Genomic DNA, 21,170 nt, shown 5'->3' with positions numbered 1-21,170 from the left:
TCCCAAAGTGCTAGGATTACAGGCGTGAGCCACCGCGCCCGGCCAGCCATAAACTTTTAAAATGTCTTTATCCTCCTTTGTAATCCTTCTCTCTGGTCCCTATTTCAAAGCAATCACTGATTTGCTTTCTGTCACTATAAATCATGTTGTATTTTCTGGAGTTTCATATAGATGGAATCAGTGTGTAATTTTTGGAGGGGAGAGGAGTCTGGTTTCCTTCACTTAGCATATTAGAGGGCATTATACACACTAAGGATATATACTGATTTCTGAAATGTTTATTTTGATATTAAATGTATATATAATAGATTTTGATGTGAAATATTTCTTACTGTGGGGCAATGGTCACAATTTTGAAAAGATGCAAAACCGTATAGTATGTTATTTATGTAACAAAAAGAATAAAATATTGATTTGTATTTACATGGCAAAACAAGGGAAGAATACTTACAAGGAGTGGGAGAATGGGAAGTGGAAGAACTGGATGGATGGGGAGGAGGGATAGTGAGACTTCTCACTGTGTATGGCTTTTAAAATTTGATTTGTGAACCTTGAGAATTTATCACCCATTTGAAAATAAATTTAACTTTTTAAACCATTCATCCAGATGATATTAGAAGTTTTTATATTTCCTAAGATTATAATTCTGTAAAAGAAAGTAATTTGCATGTATTTTCCATAGAGAAACCATATAGCTCTTAATATAGAGATATAAAACTTTACTGGGTCGGGCGCTGTGGCTCACGCCTGTAATCCTAGCTCTTGGGAGGCCGAGGCGGGCGGATTGCTCAAGGTCAGGAGTTCAAAACCAGCCTGAGCAAGAGCGAGACCCCGTCTCTACTATAAATAGAAAGAAATTAATTGGCCAACTGATATATATAAAAAAAAAAAAAATTAGCTAGGCATGGTGGCGCATGCCTGTAGTCCCAGCTACCCGGGAGGCTGAGGCAGAAGGATCACTCGAGCCCAGGAGTTTGAGGTTGCTGTGAGCTAGGCTGACGCCATGGCACTCACTCTAGCCTGGGCAACAAAGCGAGACTCTGTCTCAAAAAAAAAAAAAAAAAAAACTTTACTGGCAGAATGTTTGTGTAAAGCACTGTTTCCTAACGTGTACATTGCTGTATTCTCTCTGAATGTTCTTGCTGTGTCTTTAGGGTAGATTCTTTGATTCATCTTTTGTCAGTGGACTCTCTCTCACCTTCCTTCTTCCCTTCGTTGCATATATTTATTTTATTCCTCCAGACTAGAACCCCCTCAAGAGTCATACGACTATTTAGTTGATTACACAGGACTTGGTATTTAAATTGTGACAAGCAAATGTTACTTTCTCTGCTTCTTAACTTAAAATCATAATTGGGGCCGGGCGCTGTGGCTCACGCCTGTAATCCTAGCTCTTGGGAGGCCGAGGCGGGCGGATTGCTCAAGGTCAGGAGTTCAAAACCAGCCTGAGCAAGAGCGAGACCCCGTCTCTACTATAAATAGAAAGAAATTAATTGGCCAACTGATATATATATAAAAAAAAAAAATTAGCCGGGCATGGTGGCGCATGCCTGTAGTCCCAGCTACTCGGGAGGCTGAGGCAGAAGGATCACTGGAGCCCAGGAGTTTGAGGTTGCTGTGAGCTAGGCTGACGCCACGGCACTCACTCTAGCCTGGACAACAAAGTGAGACTCTGTCTCAAAAAAAAAAAAAAAAAAAAAAAAAAAAAAATCATAATTGGATATTTTTTCCTCCAAAGATTAGTTCTCATGCTAGTCACTAGAACCCTGTCTTTCTGTGTCTTTTTTTAAATTAGTAATTCAGAGCAGGGTTCTTGTCTTCTGCCTCCAGGTGTGCTGTAGAATTTTAAGTTTACAAGAATGCTATAGGAAAATAAGTGTCAAGCACAATTTCTCACACTGACTATATATTAGAATCACCTGGAATGCTTTAAAAAAAACAAACAAACCAAAAAACAGTACTGGTGAGTGAGCCTCACCCCAGACCAGTTAGGTTAGAATCTCAGAGATGTGTCTCCATTTGTATTTTTTTTTTTTTTTTTTTTTTTGAGACAGAGTCTCGCTTTGTTGCCCAGGCTAGAGTGAGTGCCGTGGCGTCAGCCTAGCTCACAGCAACCTCAAACTCCTGGGCTCGAGCGATCCTTCTGTCTCAGCCTCCCGAGTAGCTGGGACTACAGGCATGCGCCACCATGCCCGGCTAATTTTTTATATATATATCAGTTGGCCAATTAGTTTCTTTCTATTTATAGTAGAGACGGGGTCTCGCTCTTGCTCAGGCTGGTTTTGAACTCCTGACCTTGAGCAATCCGCCCGCCTCGGCCTCCCAGAGAGCTAGGATTACAGGCGTGAGCCACCGCGCCCGGCTCCATTTGTATTTTTAAAGCTTCTCATGTGAGAGTCACTGGTCTAGATGTATTCCAATTAATCTGAAGATTTAACTATCTCAAACTTTATTCTTACAGACCTCTTCAAAAAGAGGAAGTTTGGAAACTAAAGATGATATGCCATTGCGAAAAGTTCTTGGTAATCCAGGTAGAGGATCGATTAAAACTGTAGCAGGAAATGGAATAGCTGTTACCCGGACGGTTCCTTCTTTGACAGCTACATCAACACCTCTAAGATCAGGATTACTAGAAAATCGGTAGGAAAGACTTTTCTTTTCCTTATTCATTAGCTTTACCTGTTTATAAATGTCTTTTAGGCCTTTTAGAAAGATCAGTAATTTGAAGAGAAAGAAGTATAGAGCACATTTTTGGTAGATGATTATAAATATTTGTCATATATAGTTTATGTCAGTGATGTGGATTGAGCATGCATATATACAGTATATTTAACACATAAACTACCATGTGAGTTGTATTGAACTCATGCTAGTTTTGATCCTGGGGTCTGGGATGCATAGGTAACTCACATGTCTCTTCACCTTGGGAGCAGCGAGAACTATTTTTCAAGTTGCATATAACTCACACACAGAAAATAATAAAAAATAATTTTTTCATTAAATTAGAAAGGATCATTTTGTTTTTGAAGTTTTATTCTATTTCTGTAATAAAACACCATGGCCCCAAGGAAAAAAAAAATTATTTTTATTTATTTATTTTTTTTGAGACAAATCTCACTTTGTTGCCCAGGCTAGATTGAGTGCCGTGGCGTCAGCCTAGCTCGCAGCAACCTCAAACTCCTGGGCTTAAGCAATCTTCCTGCCTCAGCCTCCTAAGTAGCTGGGACTACAGGCATGCACCACCATGCCCAGCTAATTTTTTCTATATATATTAGTTGGCCAATTAATTTATTTCTATTTATAGTAGAGATGGGGGTCTCACTCTTGCTCAGGCTGATCTCGAACTCCTGACCTCGAGCAATCCGCCCACCTAGGCCTCCCAGAGTGCTAGGATTACAGGCATGAGCCACCATGCCCGGCCAAAAAAATCTTTTTCTAGTGTGGCAGTAGGTGTGTTAAATATGGTGTAGAGAATTAGATAACAGTAGTCATAGTGCCTGTCCTTGGGTGTGTTGGTTTATAATTTTTAATAGTATGAATTATGACTTTTTAAAATAACCTTTTTTTCCTTCTACTCTCTATAGGACTGAAAAGAGGAAAAGAATGCTATCATCTGGCTCAGAGTTGAGTGAGGATTACCCTAAGGAAAATGATTCATCATCGTAAGTTGCTTTAAGAGCCTTTATGACACTAGATCAGTGTTTCTTATACTGATAATTATAACCACTGGGGAATACTGGGGGAGTGGTGTTTAATTTATGAGACTTCCAAAGATAGGAGAGCAGGATTTAAAGTGTTTGATGACCGTAAACTGTAGGCTCAACAGAGAGGGTATTTGGCCACTGCTATTGCTTTGGTCATTTCATCGCATTTCCCCTAGCCTGCCTTTTTAAATCTGCAATAATTAGGGGAAGAATAGAACGGAAGAACTCTAACCAGGTGTTTCTTGCAGGCTGCTGTTTTTAGTGTGAACCCTTTCCTTCTTTCTTCCCTTTATGCTTAATTTTAAAATTTTTATTCTTTCTTGCTTTATTCATATAAAAAGTCAACCTAGGGGTAAAAGGTTGTGAACCTACATGGATTCTAAGCAAGGAGCATTAATATTTCAGAGATGTTTTCTTGGTTGAACAAAAGGGAATAGTTCTGTAGCAGGACCGTCACCAGCTCATAATCCTCTTCCTCCTCGTGTGAGGATTATTATTATTATTATTTTTTGGTTGGAGAGAAAACTTATTACATAGTTAATACCTCAGATAATATCTTAACAGAAATCAGTTGATAGTCATTTAACTGGTATTTGAGGTAAAGGGCTCACCAGAAAGGAGTTGGAAAAAAGCCAAAGAAACTTTGTATTAATTGGTTTACTGCTGTAACAGGTATAAAAGTCTGGGTAGGGAATAGGACTGGTATCTAAAACTATAGTCACCCTGGACTCAGATTCCTTCTATCTTATTGATCTACCATCCTTAACAAGTAGCTTTCATTTTGTGGACATTCTCCACTCTCATGTTTCTATTCCTACTAGTGGAAAGGAGCAAAAGGAGGGCATACTGCTTTTGCTGGAAATTGTACACACTGCTTTTGTGCGTGTCACAATGGCCAAAACTTAGTCACATGATTATATCAAGTTATGAGAAATATGCTTAGCCAAAATTTAACTATTATGGCACAAGGGTACAATGTTTATTTGGGGACAACTATCTGCTTACCCCTCTGGCCACTGAAATACCCCATTCACCATTCTTCCTGTACGTAGAACACTCTTACCCCCATACTAATGGAGACAGGTTCCAAGTCTCATGTGAACATCATATCCAGCTCAGAGTCTAGGATCTCTGGGTGATCTTTCTCTCAGGATGTAGTCTTCTTTATAAGACTTATTTATAAGGTCCAAATGTGCCTTGAACCATGTCCCTCATGGTCTCATGTCTAAAAACTAAAAGGCAAGTAAATCGATATTGCCCACTCCCAAGCACATGCACCTGTTATTATACATAGCCAGAATAGTAACAGGATAACCACAATAAAAATGTCTGTCAAAAGAGTTAATAAAAGGAAATTGGAGGAGTCTCTGGTCTATAGCAGTGTTAAAATCTTGCTGGTTAGAAATTGTGAGAACAGTGAAGACAGTGGAATAGGTTCCTAGTTAGCTCATCAGGCAGTCTGGTTCTGTTTTCTTGGAGAAATGCCCTTCCTCACTGTACTCCATAGATCCCTGGCTTTGTTCTCTGATAGGTTTTCCTTGTCTGTTTTCTTTGAAGCCCGTCACCAAAGTAGATTTTGAAGACTGTCTTCTTCCTTAGGGCCACATAGCTTTTGTAGCTTACTTATGAAAGTTTGGAAGTGTCCAGAGGTCTGAAAGATTCTTTAAAGGTAAAACAACCATGCTTTTATAGGCTTGAGAAAGCATTGGGGCCAGTATTTTTAATTTCGTTTTTTTGTTGTTGTTTTGTTTTATTTCAATACACTTTTTTATTTTGGAATAATTTTAGATTTTTAAAAAAGTTGGAAAGATAATATAGACTGTCCTTGTAGGCCCCTTACCCAGTTTCCCCTAGTACTAATATCAGAGTTGTTTTTTGACAAAACTGCCTCTGTAGTTAACTCTTATCATTGCCTCAGTTTCTGAATCAGAAACAGTTGGATTTTTTTGACCCTATATGGTCTCAGATTATCATCAGGTAATTTTGATTCTAGGCTGTTGACACAAAGAGCTGTGTTTCTTTTCATCCATGATTACAAGCTGACTAGTCTAGCTTGAATTTATCTGTCTTGAATAGGACCATTCTGAAAGCAATAAGAAACAATAACACAGGCCGGTGTCCTTAATTGTCTTAATCTTTTCTCTTAGAGCTATAGGTTCAGTGAGTATGAGGTCTGCTTTTCAAGACATTACAGATGACAGTTTTTTTTTTTTTTCTTTTAACTTGGACATTGACTTGGAACAGATGACAGTTTTTATCAAATATTTTGCTGAGGCATAATAATGATCACCAGCTTTCCAGTTTGTAATATCTATGTCCTTATCCTCTACCCTTCTACTAAACCAGTGCCACATATTTTAAGTTTGTTATGACAGCACCCCACTTTTAGTAACAAATTTATATATTCAACAGCTAGTTGTAGGGAACAAAATTCATAGCCAAATTATGCACAAAGGTATTTGCACACAATGAGTATTAAATGGCTTACAGAATCATTAGGAGAGCTGAAAAGATACTCTATATTAGAGCTCTATATTAAGTTTTCAGGAATGATTTTGAGAGCCATGCCCCAGAGCAGGTCTCCAAAGATGTTTCTGGCTATTCTGTCATGAAGCCAACATCTGAATTGGATTCAAATCTTGGCCACTGCCAAGATTTGAAATCCTGTACAGAAAAACCAAGATGATATTTAACATTAGAAATAGCAGAACAGTAAGCCCTCTACCTTACACTTTCCAGATGTTACATGTAATAGCTTTATTTTAAATGTCATCCAGAACATAAACTAGGAAATGTAGGGTTTTGTTTTGTTTTTTAAAGCATTTTTGTTTCTATACAACATGGAGGTACACTAGAAGGTGGCTGTAGTGGGCTGGTTGCATGCCAGTCCACCACATTCAGCACACTTGAGAAGTCCCAGTTGCACTTGGAATTTTATCTAATGGGCGCTATGTTACTCATTCTTGTTCTGGGCCAGTAATACTTTTTACAGCATCCCATTTAGATTTTTTGAAGTTTGGGCTCCCTAGAAACAGACCCAAATATACTTTTACAAGTGGCTTATAAGAAAGTGCTCACTGGAGAGACGAATACCACCAGAATGGGGGAAGCAGGTCAGGGAAGGGGGAGGAAGACAAGCAAGAGTGTGATCTCAAGTGAAGGGCTTACAGAGACGAGGCTGCATCTTAATCCAGCCAGGGAACTCTGGGGTTATACCAACTTGAGGCAAGGAAGCTAGGCTTTCCTATTCACTGGTAGACAGTCTTTGGTTACCAGCTGCCCTGGTGGGTTTTGGCTTTGTCCAGTGAGCAAAATGTTTTAAGTAGCTCAGATATAGTCCTCTGAAGATCTATAGGTGCTTGACTGTTGAAATACGTTGAAAACACAGAGTCTGGGGGTGTGAAAAGAATAAAAAATGATCTTAAGGACTTGGATGGAGCATCACCATTGTCCACTCATAGAGATGGTACTATAGTTCTCCCTCCCTCCTGCTTATATCATTTAGATCCACTCACATCTTATGTTCATTCTATCTTGTCACAGATTCTTTTTTTTTTTTTTTTTTTAAGACAGAGTCTCACTCTGTTGCCCAGGCTAGAGTGCTGTGGCATCAGCCTAGCTCACAGCAACCTCAAACTCCTGGGCTCAAGCGATCCTTCTGCCTCAGCCTCCTGAGTAGCTGGGACTACAGACATGCGCCACCATGCCCGGATAATTTTTTCTATATATATTTTTAGTTGTCCAGCTAATTTCTTTCTATTTTTAGTAGAGACAGGGTCTCACTCTTGTTCAGGCTGGTCTTGAACTACTGAGCTCAAGCAATCCTCCCACGTGGGCCTCCCAGAGTGCTAGGATTACAGGCATGAGCCATCGTGCCCAGCCTTGTCACAGATTCTTCACACTGATGTTTCCCAGTTCTAGGGGAGAATATTACAAAAGGAGTCTTTTAGTGGGATAAGATACAGTGTGTTCCTGCAAATGGCCTTGAGGCTGTAACTGATATTGTTATGTCCTCCTTTTACTATCCATTCTAGATTTCTTGCATCCTCTACTAGCACTTCTACTGGTCTTGATAGTTTGTCTGTTGGCGTGACTGAGATCTTCATCTTTGAGGGATCTGAGCCTCTGGCCACCCTATACTTGTCAGGCTGTGGTTGCTATAATTGCCCATTACAATTATATGAGAACCATGCTATCACTGAGCATGAGTACACTAAGAGGTATCCAAGTAAGTCCCCTCTATTCCAGATATATTCCTCTAAAGTCATTACCACTGTCCGTATGGTAACTCCTTTTTTGCCTGTTGAACTGCCTGCATAAGGATCTCGAAATGACTAGGTAGCAGCTGTAACTTTAGGTTTAATTGTTCTCTTACTGTGCCTCTTGGTGAAAAAGTTCCCTCCCATGGGAATCAGGACCTGCAAAACCTAAATTGAAGAGATGGGAAACACAAAATGTCCAGGTGAATTATTGAAAATAATAGTGTTAGTCAGATGCAGTAGTATGTGCTTGTAATCTCAGCTATTCAGGAGGCTGAGGCAGCAAGAGTTTGAGACCATTCTGGGTGATATATTGAGATCCCATCTCATTAAAAATATAATAATTTTTTAAAAGATAATAATAGTGAGTGGGGCCACTCCTACCTACTTCTTGATTCTGGACCCATATATTCTCTCTCCTTTTTTTTTTTTCTGTTTTTTTTTTTTTCTTTTTGTTTACAGAGAGTATTGCTATATGATCTTTTCTTGATTTAAGGTATATATTATAGCTTGAAGGGCATCTTATTCCTAATGAGATTTTTTTTTTTTTTTTTTGAGACAAGGTCTCATTCTGTTGCCCAGGCTAGAGTGCAGTGGGGTCATCATAGCTCACTACAGCCTCAAACTCCTGGGCTCAAGCAATCTTCCCACCTTGGCCTCCCAAATTGCTAGGATTTCTGGTGTGAGCCACTGGGCCTGGCCAAGATCATCTTTAAACTGCACTTCTATTTTTTTTTTTTTCAGGGTCAAAAAATATACATTTATTTTATTCTTAGGGTTTAGAGTACAAAGTTTGACAGTTATTGGATTATTGATTGTGTCATTACTATTAATAGGATTTTAAGCTATACTTTTAAAGGGTATTGCAGTGAATTATCAGGCCAGCAGCTTTGGGGTAATACTGTCTGTATGTGGCAAGACCAGTGGATCCTGTGGTCATGTGCCCTTATTGTACCTCCTTTTCTGCAGAGTGGACTCCTTGTTCTAAGATAATAATATATGAGTTTTCATTTCAGTGAATGAGATACTTTTCATGAGTCCTTGGATAGTAATGCTGGTCAAAATACTAGGAGCAGGAAAAGCATGATTTTACCATTATCCATGGTTTTACTTTCTGTGGTTTCAGTTACTTGAGTTCAGCCTTGGTCCAAAAATAGTAAATGGAAAATTCCAGAAATAAACAATTCATACATTTTAAATTGCATGCTATTCTAAGAAGTATGAAATCTTCAGCTATCTCACTTCATGCCTTTGTTGCTGTATATGCCACCCACTCGTTAGTCATTTAGTAGCTGTCTCAGTTATCGTATTGACTATGGTGGTATCACAGTGCTTGTGTTCAAGTAACCCTTATTTTATTTAATGATGCCCCCAAAGCACAAGAGTCGTGATGCTGGAAATTCATATGTGCCAAGGAGAAGCTGTAAAGTGCCTCCTTTAAGTGAAAAGGTGAAAGTTCTCGACTTAATAAGGAAAGGAAAAAAATCGATGCTAAGGTTGATAATGTACAGTAAGAACAAATCTGTCCATGAAATTGTGAAGAAGAAAAAAGAAATTCATGCTACTTTTGCTGTAGCATCTCCAACTGCAAAAGTTATGGCCACGTATGTGATAAGTGCTTAGAAAAATTGGAAAAGGTATCAGATTTGTGCATGGAAGACATGAGCAGAAGGGTGTTCCAATTGATGGCAATTGAGTTGAGTACCATCCATGGTTTCAGGCATTCACTGTGGATCTTGAAACTAAGAGGATCTGCTGTGACCTAGAATGTGGGGCAGTCCTAGTAAGTATTAATTGCTGTCTTTTCTAGGGTGGATGTAATTAATTTGCCACCAAATCACTGATTGCTTTCCTCAAGGGATATTGGATCATAGGCTCAGCATCATTGCTGCTAACCAACTGGACATTCAGCAGCAGCAGTAGCTAACCCTTGGTGAAGCAGAGACCTATGCTTAGCTTCCATCTCTGCCATCTTGGCTGTTTTATTATTCATTGGCCCACTGTGGAATTATTGGAATGGCTAATGATAGATTGTGACTGATATCCAGTGGACAGTTTGTCTTTCTGATTGTTTAGTGTCCCTTTAGTGTTGTTTTCTGGTGAGCATTAACATGTGAAATAGATCTTCACTTTTCATAAACACTCTGATATGTCTGTTCATATACCTTTTCATGAATTTCTCTGTGATCTTCCAGGCATGCTCCTTCCAGGTCTCTGACCAACTAGACCATTTGCCACCACCCAGTAGCCCATGACCTCCTTCTCTTTCCACACAAAGTAGATGATGATGTGTACCTCTTAAAGCTCTGTACAGTGCAAGATTTCCTCTCACCACTGTCTTTCTAGGCAGTCTCTTAGTAGGGCTACAGTGCAGCAGTTGTTCATTTTCAGTTTTTTATCATTGGATAAAGGTGACCCATCCATGAATCAGGCCCACATTTATTCCTCTTCTTTCAACTTGTAGGGGAATGTCCATAAAGCCTGTTCTTGTTATCTATTCCTACTTACTTGGGCCCAATCCCAGTATACTTGCTTGTATTTTATGATGGATTGCTGCTGTACTCTTTTGATTTTATGACTTCATGGATATGACAGCACCCAGCTCATGATGGTTAGCTCTGGTTGTATAGTCCTTTGATGATGAATAGTCAGATGCTCACTCTCTTCCAGGGCCTAATATGTAAGAATAGTATGCTATACTTTATGGATGAGGTGTAATTTTCTGCTATAAACGGCATGGTCTTGCTCTAGAAAACTAAGGTTCTGGAATGCAACTCTCCCATGGGTGAGTGACTCTACACAATGTCTTTTTCCTTAAGTTGGTAATTGACTTAATTGAGCCTGTCATCATCTCTCTTGAGCAGATCAGTACTTGTAACAACAACCAACCTGTTCTATGGTCTTTATGATTATTATTTAATCCATATCACTTGTATCAGTTATCTATTGTTGTATTAACAAGCTGCTCCAAAATTTAGTGGCTTCAAATAGTAACTATTATTTTGTATGGCTTTATGGTCACCCAGTTGATTCTGTTTACCTGGGCCCAGTGTGACTGATTGTGCCTGGATACTCTCATTTTCTCATGCATCTCTGGTCAGTAGATGAGTTTACTAGGGTTTGGCTGGTCTAAGATGTCCTCATCCATGACTGGGCATTGGCTGGTTATCATTTGGGGTGATGAGAGTGATTGGGCCATGTATCTTTCACCATCTAGCACACAAGCCTGAAATTATTCACATAGCAGTGGCAGGGTTTCAAGAGAGTGAGTGGAAAACCTGTAAGGCACCTTTAGGTTTAGGATCAGAACTCATACAGTTACTTCTCTCACATTCTTTTGGTAAAGGAAATCGCAAGACCAGTTCCATTAAGAGATGGAGAAATAGACTGTACTTCTTGAAGGGAGGCTTGGATATAGGGAGTAAAATAATTTGGGAGATTTTTAAGACAACTTTATTGAGGTACAATATACATACCATAATATTCACCTATTTTAAGTGTATAATTCTATGATTTTTAGTAAATTTACTGAGTTGTGTTACATAACCATAATCCAGTGTTTTTTTGTTGTTTTTTTTTGAGACAGAGTCTCACTTTGTTGCCCAGGCTAGAGTGAGTGCCGTGGCGTCAGCCTAGCTCACAGCAACCTCAAACTCCTGTGCTCAAGCAATCCTGCTGCCTCAGCCTCCCGAGTAGCTGGGACTACAGGCATGTGCCACCATGCCCAGCTAATTTTTTCTGTATATATTAGTTGGCCAATTAATTTATTTCTATTTATAGTAGAGACGGGGTCTCACTCTTGCTCAGGCTGGTTTTGAACTCCTGACCTCGAGCAATCCGCCTGCCTCGGCCTCCCAGAGTGCTAGGATTATAGGCGTGAGCCACCGCGCCCGGCCATAATCCAGTTTTAGAATGTTTCCATCACCCCATTAAGATTCATTGTATAGTCATTTTACTCTGTTTCTAAAATGTTAGAGATATTGTCTGAGCCATAGCCTCTTCTATCCCATCCTAATTCACCCCAGATGAAAATCTTAGCAGTTGGAACACTACTGGATACCAGAGGTATTACCACCAGCAGTAGGATTTCTGTTGCCATTGCTGAAAAGTGGTCCAATTCCAGAATCCTATTCTTAAAGTCCTTCCTAGGACTACTGCTAGTACCAGCTGTTGTTGAGAACATTCTCCAGAAGCAGTCTGAAATGGAGATTCATGTGCAAGTGAATTATTAAGGAGGTACTCCCAGGGGAGACCAAGAAGGGAGTGAGGTAGGCAGGATAGTGAAGGGCAGGAAATGAAGCATGGGTGTGATGTGACACAGAAGTCACCAAGGTCATGAAGGGTAGACTTCATCCTGATCCTAGAGGAGAAATCTATTTCTTCCACCATAAAGTTGTTATAATTCAAATCCAGGAAGCTGGGCTTCTGTACTTTTAGCACACCTGGCTTTACTCTGAGATTATAGGTAAAGTATCTCTAATAACTTGAGAGGAGTCCTCTGAAGAGCCCTAGGAACTGGCTATCAAAAACACACATAAGTTGCTGAGAGGGTGTGATAGGGAGGACACAAAAATGGAATCTGAGGGAATCTGGGTGGAGGACCTGAGCTCTCTGCTATGGGCTTAATTCATGATGATTCTCCTAAATTAGCACTTTTAACCAAAGAATGAATATGTATTTGAATGGCCACTCTACATGTGTGGTTTCAGGTGTTTGAGAATAATATGGTGGGGGGCGGTGGGAATGAGGCTTATTTAAGAAATTTTAATCTTGTGTTTATGAACTTAAAATATTTTAATCACTATAAACTGAAATAATGTTGACATTTAGTAAATACTATTTCAAATCATATAGAATATAAGAACACTTTGATTTTAATTCATTTTACATTTTAAACCTGTAAACTACCAAGCTTTAATAGTTTACTTTTTAATCAATTCTCTTGGTGTTAGTAGTTGAATCATTTCATCTGGTTTTGCTTTTGGCCAAGAAAATCTATATGATCTTGCTATCTCTGATTTGACTTTTGTATAAAGAAAATGCTTCTTTATTTTTGTTTAATTACCAGAGTCATCAATTGGATTAGCACTTGACTTGGTAGTGAAATGTTATCTTCATAATTCTCTCTCCTTTTTCTTCTCTCTTAAAAGATGGAATTTTGCTCTGTCTCCCACGCTATAGTGCAGTGGTGTGATCACAGCTCACTGCAACCTTGAACTCCTGGGCTCAAGCGATCTTCTCGCCTCAGCCTCTTGAATAACTAGTACTAGAGGCAAACACCACCACTCTTGGCTAATTTTTCTAACTTTTTTGTAGATTTGAGGTCTCACTATCATAATTCTCATTTGTTTAAGTCATCAACCTCTTGAGGCTTTAACAACTTTGTCGCCTGACTTTCAAGTATATCAATGGATTTAGCACTTGAAATGTAAATTTTTTAATGACAACTATAAAATTTGGAACAATATGTTTATATACCTATACTAATATTGTTTTAAACTTATTCACTGTAGGAACAACAAAGCTATGACAGATCCCTCAAGAAAGTATTTAACCAGCAGTAGAGAAAAGCAGCTGAGTTTGAAACAGTCAGAAGAAAATCGGACATCAGGTAAGTGTTTGTTCTTATGATAAATGAGATTCTCTTTATATGATGTATTGTATTAGATTAGAAATAAAAACCTAAACCGGGACATATATATCTTCATTATTCAGGAATACTGTGTAATCTGGTACTAGTTTTTGGACACCAATTTTTACCAAGGACTTGGCTAAAATATTTTACATTATTAGAAATATAAGGGAACTTATATTTGGTTTAATAAGAATCCAGTCTTTACCTTCTTTTCTCATTTGAATGCCTAGAATTATGCTCTTTCGTTGTCAGAGTACCTGAAACAGAATGAATCAGAGCAGTAAGGTGATTGAAATTAAAGTTCATCAGTGTTGTTTCTTATTAGAAGCTTCAGAAGATCTTGAAATTATTGCCTAAATATAGTAGCAGTTAAGCTTATCTTGTACCCTGTTTTTACAAAAACTAAAAGTTAGACTTTCTGTGAATTTTTGTCTCATGTTTCCCACACTTACATATCTGTCTGATCCTCTAAAATGTTTAGAGATTAAACTGAAGCAAGCTAAAATATGGCATGATTTTGATAAATTGGTAGTTTAAGAGAATCCGGTTGATCAGGACTCTAAGAATATTCTCTTTTTAGTGGTTTGGGTTTGTGACAATGACTCCTACAGAAAGAAGCATCTCAAATATGTCTTAACCCCTGAAACAATAACACTTACTTAGAAGATATAAACTTCACTTGTTGGTATTCAGCTTTATTGGTATTCAACTTGTATTGAAAAAACAGAAAACTTAAAGATGTTGTAAGTCTTAACAATGTTGAAGTTAAGACATTTATTGCAAAAGTGGAAAGAAGTGGGTGGTCAAGTAATAAGATTGATGTGGAAAGAAGTGGATGGTCAAGTAGTAAGATTCATGGAACAAAATGTAGAAATTTTAAGTGTATTGAAGTTATAGAGTTAATCAGTAGAAGAACTAAAGTAATACAACTAATAATTGGTTGGAAAGAGGAGAACAAGAGTAGGGATAATGTAAATGAGAAACTTCTAATTTTCCATAATAAGGACTCAACTAATATTGTTTAAGATGAATAAATCAAGAAAAAGTAGAGTGCACCCTCCCCCCCCCCCAGCGCTGCTGGGCCTGCAAGTCAGTGTGGAGCCATGAAAGCGGGTCTCTGTTCGGCAGGATAGGGTTTGTTAAAGTTGTCAAGAATAGGCCTACTTAAGAGATACCAAGTGAAATTCAGAAGACGACAAGAGGGTAAAACTGATTACTATGTTCAGAAACGTTTGGTGATACAGGATAAAAATAAGTGCAACACACCCAAATACAGAATGATAGTTCGTGTAACAGAGACATCGTTTGTCAGATTGCTTATGCCTGTATAGAAGGGGATATGATAGTCTGCGCAGCTTATGCACACGAACTACCAAAATATGGTGTGAAGGTTGGCCTGACAAATTATGCTGCAACATATTGTACTGGCCTGCTACTGGCCCACAGGCTTCTCAGTAGGTTTGGCATGGATAAGATCTATGAAGGCCAAGTGGAAGTGACAGGAGATGAATACAATGTGGAAAGCATTGACGGGCAGCCTGGTGCTTTTACATGCTATTTGGATGCAGGCTTTGCCAGAACTACGACTGGCAATAAAGTTTTTGGGGCCCTGAAGGGAGCTGTGGATGGAGGCTTGTCTATTCTTCACAGTACCAAACGATTCCCTGGTTATGATTCTGAAAGCAAGGAATTTAATGTTGGAAGCACATCATGGGTCAGGATGTTGCAGATTATATGCGTTATCTAATGGAATAAGATGAAGATGCTTACAAAAAATAGTTTTCTCAATACATAAAGAACAATGTTACTCCAGACATGATGGAGGAGATGTATAAGAAAGCCCATGCTTTCTTACGAGATAATCCAGTCTATGAGAGATAATCCAGTCTATGAGAAGAAGCATAAGAAAGAAGTTAAGAAGAAGAGATGGAACCGTCCCAAAATGTCCCTTGCCCAGAAGAAAGATCGGGTAGCTCAAAAGAAGGCAAGCTTCCTCAGAGCTCAGGAGTGGGCTGCTGAAAGCTAAACCAAACTGCAACTTTTTTATGAGGATTTTTGAGAAACGTCAGACAATAAACTTGTTGAATAAGCAAAAAAACATTAGAAACATTATCTAGCACTGGAAGAAATCAGAAAAAGTTTTAAAAAATGGTTAGAGCCGGGCACAGTGGCTCACGCTTGTAATCCTAACACTCTGGGAGGCTGAGGTGGGTGGATCGCTCGAGGTCAGGAGTTTGAAACCAGCCTGAGCAAGAGCGAGATCCTGTCTCTACTATAAATAGAAAGAAATTAATTGGCCAACTAATGTATAGAGAAAAAAATAGCCGGGCATGGTGGCGCATGCCTGTAGTCCCAGCTACTTGGGAGGCTGAGGCAGTAGGATTGCTTGAGCCCAGGAGTTTGAGGTTGCTGTGAGCTAGGCTGACGCTACAGCACTTACTCTAGCCTGGGCAACAAAGCGAGACTCTGTCTCAAAAAAAAAAAAAGAAAAAATGGTTAGAAATTAAAAGCAAAATGTGTAGACCTTTGGGACAGGGAAGTATTGCTTTGTTATTAGAACTTTTTCCACAGTATTTGATCTTTTATACATGCATATATACAGGCATACCTTGCAGATATTATGGATTTGGTTCCAGACTACCAAAAGCTAATATTACAATAAAGCAAGTCACACAAATTTTTTGGTTTCCCAGTGTGTATAAAATTATATTTATTTATACTTTAGTCTGCTAAGTGTCCAATAGCATTATGTAGGAAAAAACAATGTGCATACATTTAAAAATACTTAATTTAAAAATACTAAATTGCTAAAAAATGCTAATAATCACCTGAGCCTTTAGCAAGTCATAATCTTTTCATTTGTGGAGGCTCTTGCCTTGATACTGATGGCTACTCACTAATCAGGGTAGTGGTTACTAAAGGTTGGGATGTCTGTGGCGATTGCTTAAAATAAGACAACAATGAAGTTTGCTGCATAAGTTGATTCTTCCTTTCACAAAAGATCTCTCTGTAGCGGGTGATACCCTTTGATAGCATTTTATCCACAGTAGAATTTCTTTCAAAATTGGAGTCAGTACTTTCAAACCCTACCGATGCTTTTTCAACTAAGTTTATGTAAGATTCTGAATCCTTTGTTGTCATTTCAACAATGTTCACAGCATCTTCACTAGGAGTAGATTCCATCTCAAGAAACTGCTTTCTTTGCTCAGCCAACTTCTCATCTATTTTATAAAGAGATTGCCGCAATTCAGTCATGTCTTCAGGCTCCACTTCTATTAATAGTTTTCTTGCTGTTTCTACCACATCTACAGTTTGCTTCCTCCACTGAATCTTGAACCCCCTCAAAAGTCATCCATGAGGGCTGATATCAACTTCTTACAAACTTCTGTTAAGTTTGCTATTTTAACCTCCATGAATGTTCTTAATGACGTCTTGAATACAGTGAATCCTTTGCAGAAGGTTTTCAATTGACTTTGCCCAGATCCATTAAAGGAATCTTCTCTATGGCAGCTATAGCCTTATGAAATTTATTTTTTAAATTATAAGACTTGAAAGTTGAAATAACTCCTTGATCCATGTACTGAGGAATGCATGTTGTGTTAGCAGGCATGAAAACAACATTAATCTCCTTGTACGTCTCTTAGCAGAGCTCTTGGGTGACTAGGTGCCTTTTCTTTCTTTCTTTCTTTTCTTTTTTTTTTGACAAAGTCTCACTCTGTTGCCCCGGGTAGAGTGCAGTGGCATCATCATAGCTCACTGCAACCTTAAACTCCTGAGCTAAAGCCATCCTCTTGTCTCAGCCTCCCGAGTAGCTGGGACTGCAGGTGCATGCCACTGTACCTGGCTAATTTTTCTATTTTTAGTAGAGACAGAGTCTTGCTCTTGCTAAGGATGGTGACCTCCTGACCTCAAGAGATCCTCCCACTTTGGCATCCTAGAGTACTGGGATTACAGGCGTGAGCCACTTTGCTTGGGCCTGATTAGGTGCATTTTCAATGAGCAGTAGCATTTTGAAAGGAATCTTTTTTTGTGTGAGCACTAGGTCTCAGCAATAGGCTTAAAATATTCAGTAAATCTGTAAATGCTGTAAACAGATGTGCTATCAATCAGGCCTAGTTGTTCCATTTATAGAGCATAGATAGGCAGAGTAGACTTAACATAATTCTTAAGGGCCCTGGGATTTTCACTATGGTAAGTGAGCATTGTCTTCAACTTCAACATTGAAATCACCAGCTGCATTAGCCCCTAATAAGAGTCAGCCTGTCCTTTGAAATTTTGAAGCCAGGCATTGACTTCTCTGTAGCTATGAAAGTCCTGCATGGCATCTTCTTCCACTATAAGGCTGCTTTCTCTACATTGAAAATCTGTTGTTTAAAGTAACCCCCTTCAGTAATTATCTTAGCTAGATGTTCTGGGTAATTTGCTATAGCTTCTATATCAGCACTTGCTGCTTCAACTTGCACTTTCATGTATGGAGATGGCTTCTTTCCTTAATTCTCATGAACCAGCCTCTGGTATCTTCCAATTTTTCTTCTGTAGTTTCCTTACTTCTCTTAGCCTTCATTGCATTCAAGAGAGTTAGGTCCTTGTTTTGGATTGAGCTTTGCTTTAAGGGAATGTTGTGGCTACCTTGATCTTCTACCTAGATGACTAAAACTTTCTCCACATCAGCAGTAAGACTGTTTTGCTCTATCATTCGTGTGTTCAGTGCAATAGCACTTTTAATTTCCTTCAAGAACTTTACCTTTGCATTCATAACTTGGTTAACTGTTTGGCAGAAGAGGGCTAGCTTTGGCGTAAAGTGAGAGATGTATAACTCTTTCTTTCACTTGAATACTCAGAAGTCATTGTAGGGTTATTAATTATTCTAATTTCAGTATTGTGACTCAGGAAATAGGGAGGCTCAAGAAGATAGAGAGAGACAGGAATGGCCAGTGGTGCAGTCAGAACACACAACATTTATCAATTAAGTTTGCCATCTTGCATGGGTATGGTTTGTGGTGCCCCAGAACAATTAACAAAGTAACACCAAAATCATTGACCACAGATCACCATAACAGATGAATTACCAAAATGCGACACAGAGACATGAAGTGAGCATATACTGTTGTAAAAATGGCTGGGCACAGTAGCATGTACCTATGGTCCCAGCTACTTGGGAACCTAAAGCGGGAGGATTGCTTGAGCCCAAGGAGTCCTAGCTTGTAGTACACTATGCTGATTGGGTGTCCCCACTAAGTTCGGTATCAATATGGTGACTTCCAGGGAGCTAGAAACCACCAGGTTGCCTAAAGAGAGGTGAACCAGCCCAGGTCAGAAACGGAGCAGGTCAAAACTCCCAGGATGATCAGTAGTGGGGTCATGCCTGTGAATAGTCACTGTACTCCAGCCTGGGCAACATAGCGAGACCCCATCTCAAGAAAAAGAAAAAATGGCACGGATTAACTTGCTCAAACTACTAGCATCACAAACCTTCAATTTGTAAAACAACGCAATATCTGCAATGCTCAATAAAGCAAAATGGAACAAAACAAGGTATGCTTGTATTACTCTGATTAAAAAAAGGAAAAAAAAGAAATATAAAGAGGCCCAGTGTGTAATTTATTATTAAGTGAGCTTGAATGGCTGATTGAGGAATTAAATTTTTCCTTTTTTCATTTGTTTTATAGGGCTTTTGCCTTTGCAGTCATCTTCCTTTTATGGTAGCAGAGCTGGATCCAAGGACTACTCTTCTGGTGTCACTAACCTAGACAGGTATGCATTGGTTATATGCCTTGTGAAAAACTTGAAGAGCTCTCATTTTCAGAATATTGAATCATGTAATAGCATAGGCTATGCATTATGCTCTATGTGAATATCCCAATTTAAAATAACAATGATGGAGAATCATAGAATCATGACATTTTAGTTAGGAAGTACTCTAGAAATGTTTTAGTTTGATCTCTTTTTAAAATTTTTCAACAAATGAATAAACTAAGGTCTAAGAAGATTTGTAATGAGGTTGTGACTGTCAGTGTTATTAGATTCTAGACCGGTATATTTTCCATTATTCCAAGTGATGAACATACTAAGATCTCTTCACTGAGACGTTTTTATGTTGCCTTTGTTGCCTATGCATTTGTTAAGCTACCATCCAAAAATTAAGGAGTTTTCTTTAAAAATCAGAAGTTTCATATCAGTATCTTGTATTGGAAAAGGCTAGTCAGAAATTTAATTGCTAATTCTATAGATATAGCTAAAATTTTTGTTAGATTTATTGGATATAAATATATAAGACAATGTATAAGCACTTGTTAAGAAGGTATCATCATGGAATGCAGCACAGATGTGTGATGGTTTTAAATGTAAAAAGGTTAAGGCTGGGCATCGTGGCTCAAATCTGTAATCCTAGCACTTTGGGAGACCAAGGCAGGAGGATTGCTTGAGGTCAGGAGTTGGAAACCAGCCTGAGAAAGAGTAAGACCCTGTGTCCACAAAAAATAGAAAAGTTAGCTGGGTGCAGTGGTGTGTGCCTGTAGTCCCAGCTACTCAGGGAGGCTGAGGCAGGAGGATCACTTGAGCCCAAGAGTTTGAGATTGCAGTGAGCTAAGATCACACCACTGCACTCTAGCCTGGGCAACAGATCAAGACCTTGTATCAAAAAACAAACAAAAAAAGTGGGGTTAATGGGGTCTGTAATATATATGCTATATGATGCCTATTAAGTCATATTTTGTTCATATTTTGTAGTAAAATTTAATTCAAAGTGGTATAAAAAAACAACTTGGTTATTTATATAAAATGATTAAGGTGAAGTAAAGAATTTGATATTTTATATTTAGGTGTATTCAGCCTTGGTTAGTAGCTCTCAAGCATTTATGGACTATGGAGATAATTAAGTTATTTGAATTTAAGAGAGAGGAAGCTTGACATTTCTGCTTGCTAGAAAAATCTTAAACCTAAGTAAAAAAAACTACCTAAATTTGGTTTTCAAATAATTTATTATAAATTATAAATTTCTTCCCAAAATAATAAAGTGAGCATATTCATCTCATGTAGGAATGATTAAGGAAAAAATTTTTTTTAATGCTAGCTTGCACTAAAGGTGAAAATTTTCATATCAGTGAGAAAACTAATACTGAGCAAACGCTGTGGCCATAAGACACAGACTAGAGTCAAGTTTGAGAGCTGGGACTTCAAAACTGACACAAGATTGGGAACTCAATGTAACTCCACCCAGAATTTGGATTTTTATGTGAAGCTACATGAAGCTGGGTATCTAGTAGAACAGCTCTCTGAGAGGTAGTTAGCAGGGCAAAACACTTCCATATAACTACCTGGAGTTGAAACCATAAATATGTACTGGTTGTGTGATGCTCCCTGAAGAGAGAACAAAGATGTGAAAATGGAATTTGCAATCATTGGCATCTGCTTTAGTGTTACTTGCATAGTGGCAAGAATTATGAACCACTGACATAAAGTCCTGCACAGGATAGAGGACCAGGCAGAGGAAACTGTTGTCAAGAAGGGGTGATCATTGAATGCAGCACAGAGGAAATGGTAAATATAAATGAAATTAAGAGACTTGTTTTG

The 21,170-nt window shown here is 38.6% G+C and overlaps 1 protein-coding gene and 1 pseudogene across 6 annotated transcripts in view; both read left to right on the top strand.

The window, feature by feature from the left end:
• USP37 (ubiquitin specific peptidase 37) overlaps positions 1-21,170 on the top strand; it is a 94,996-nt gene that overhangs the window by 20,093 nt on the left and 53,733 nt on the right. For all 6 annotated transcript variants that reach the window (XM_012740235.3, XM_012740233.3, XM_012740237.3 and 3 more), the window contains exons 6-9: positions 2,462-2,640; positions 3,585-3,662; positions 13,477-13,574; positions 19,268-19,352. In XM_012740235.3, the coding sequence (XP_012595689.1) occupies positions 2,462-2,640; positions 3,585-3,662; positions 13,477-13,574; positions 19,268-19,352 (440 nt within the window). The remainder of the gene's footprint in view (positions 1-2,461; positions 2,641-3,584; positions 3,663-13,476; positions 13,575-19,267; positions 19,353-21,170) is intronic.
• LOC105857690 (large ribosomal subunit protein uL18 pseudogene) lies at positions 13,866-19,260 on the top strand (annotated as a pseudogene).

This window comes from Microcebus murinus, chromosome 8 (genome assembly GCF_040939455.1).
Source record: "Microcebus murinus isolate Inina chromosome 8, M.murinus_Inina_mat1.0, whole genome shotgun sequence".
Classification (NCBI taxonomy): domain Eukaryota; kingdom Metazoa; phylum Chordata; class Mammalia; order Primates; family Cheirogaleidae; genus Microcebus; species Microcebus murinus.
Note: the sequence above shows the minus strand (reverse complement) of the source record. Positions and strands in the feature narration are given on the sequence as shown.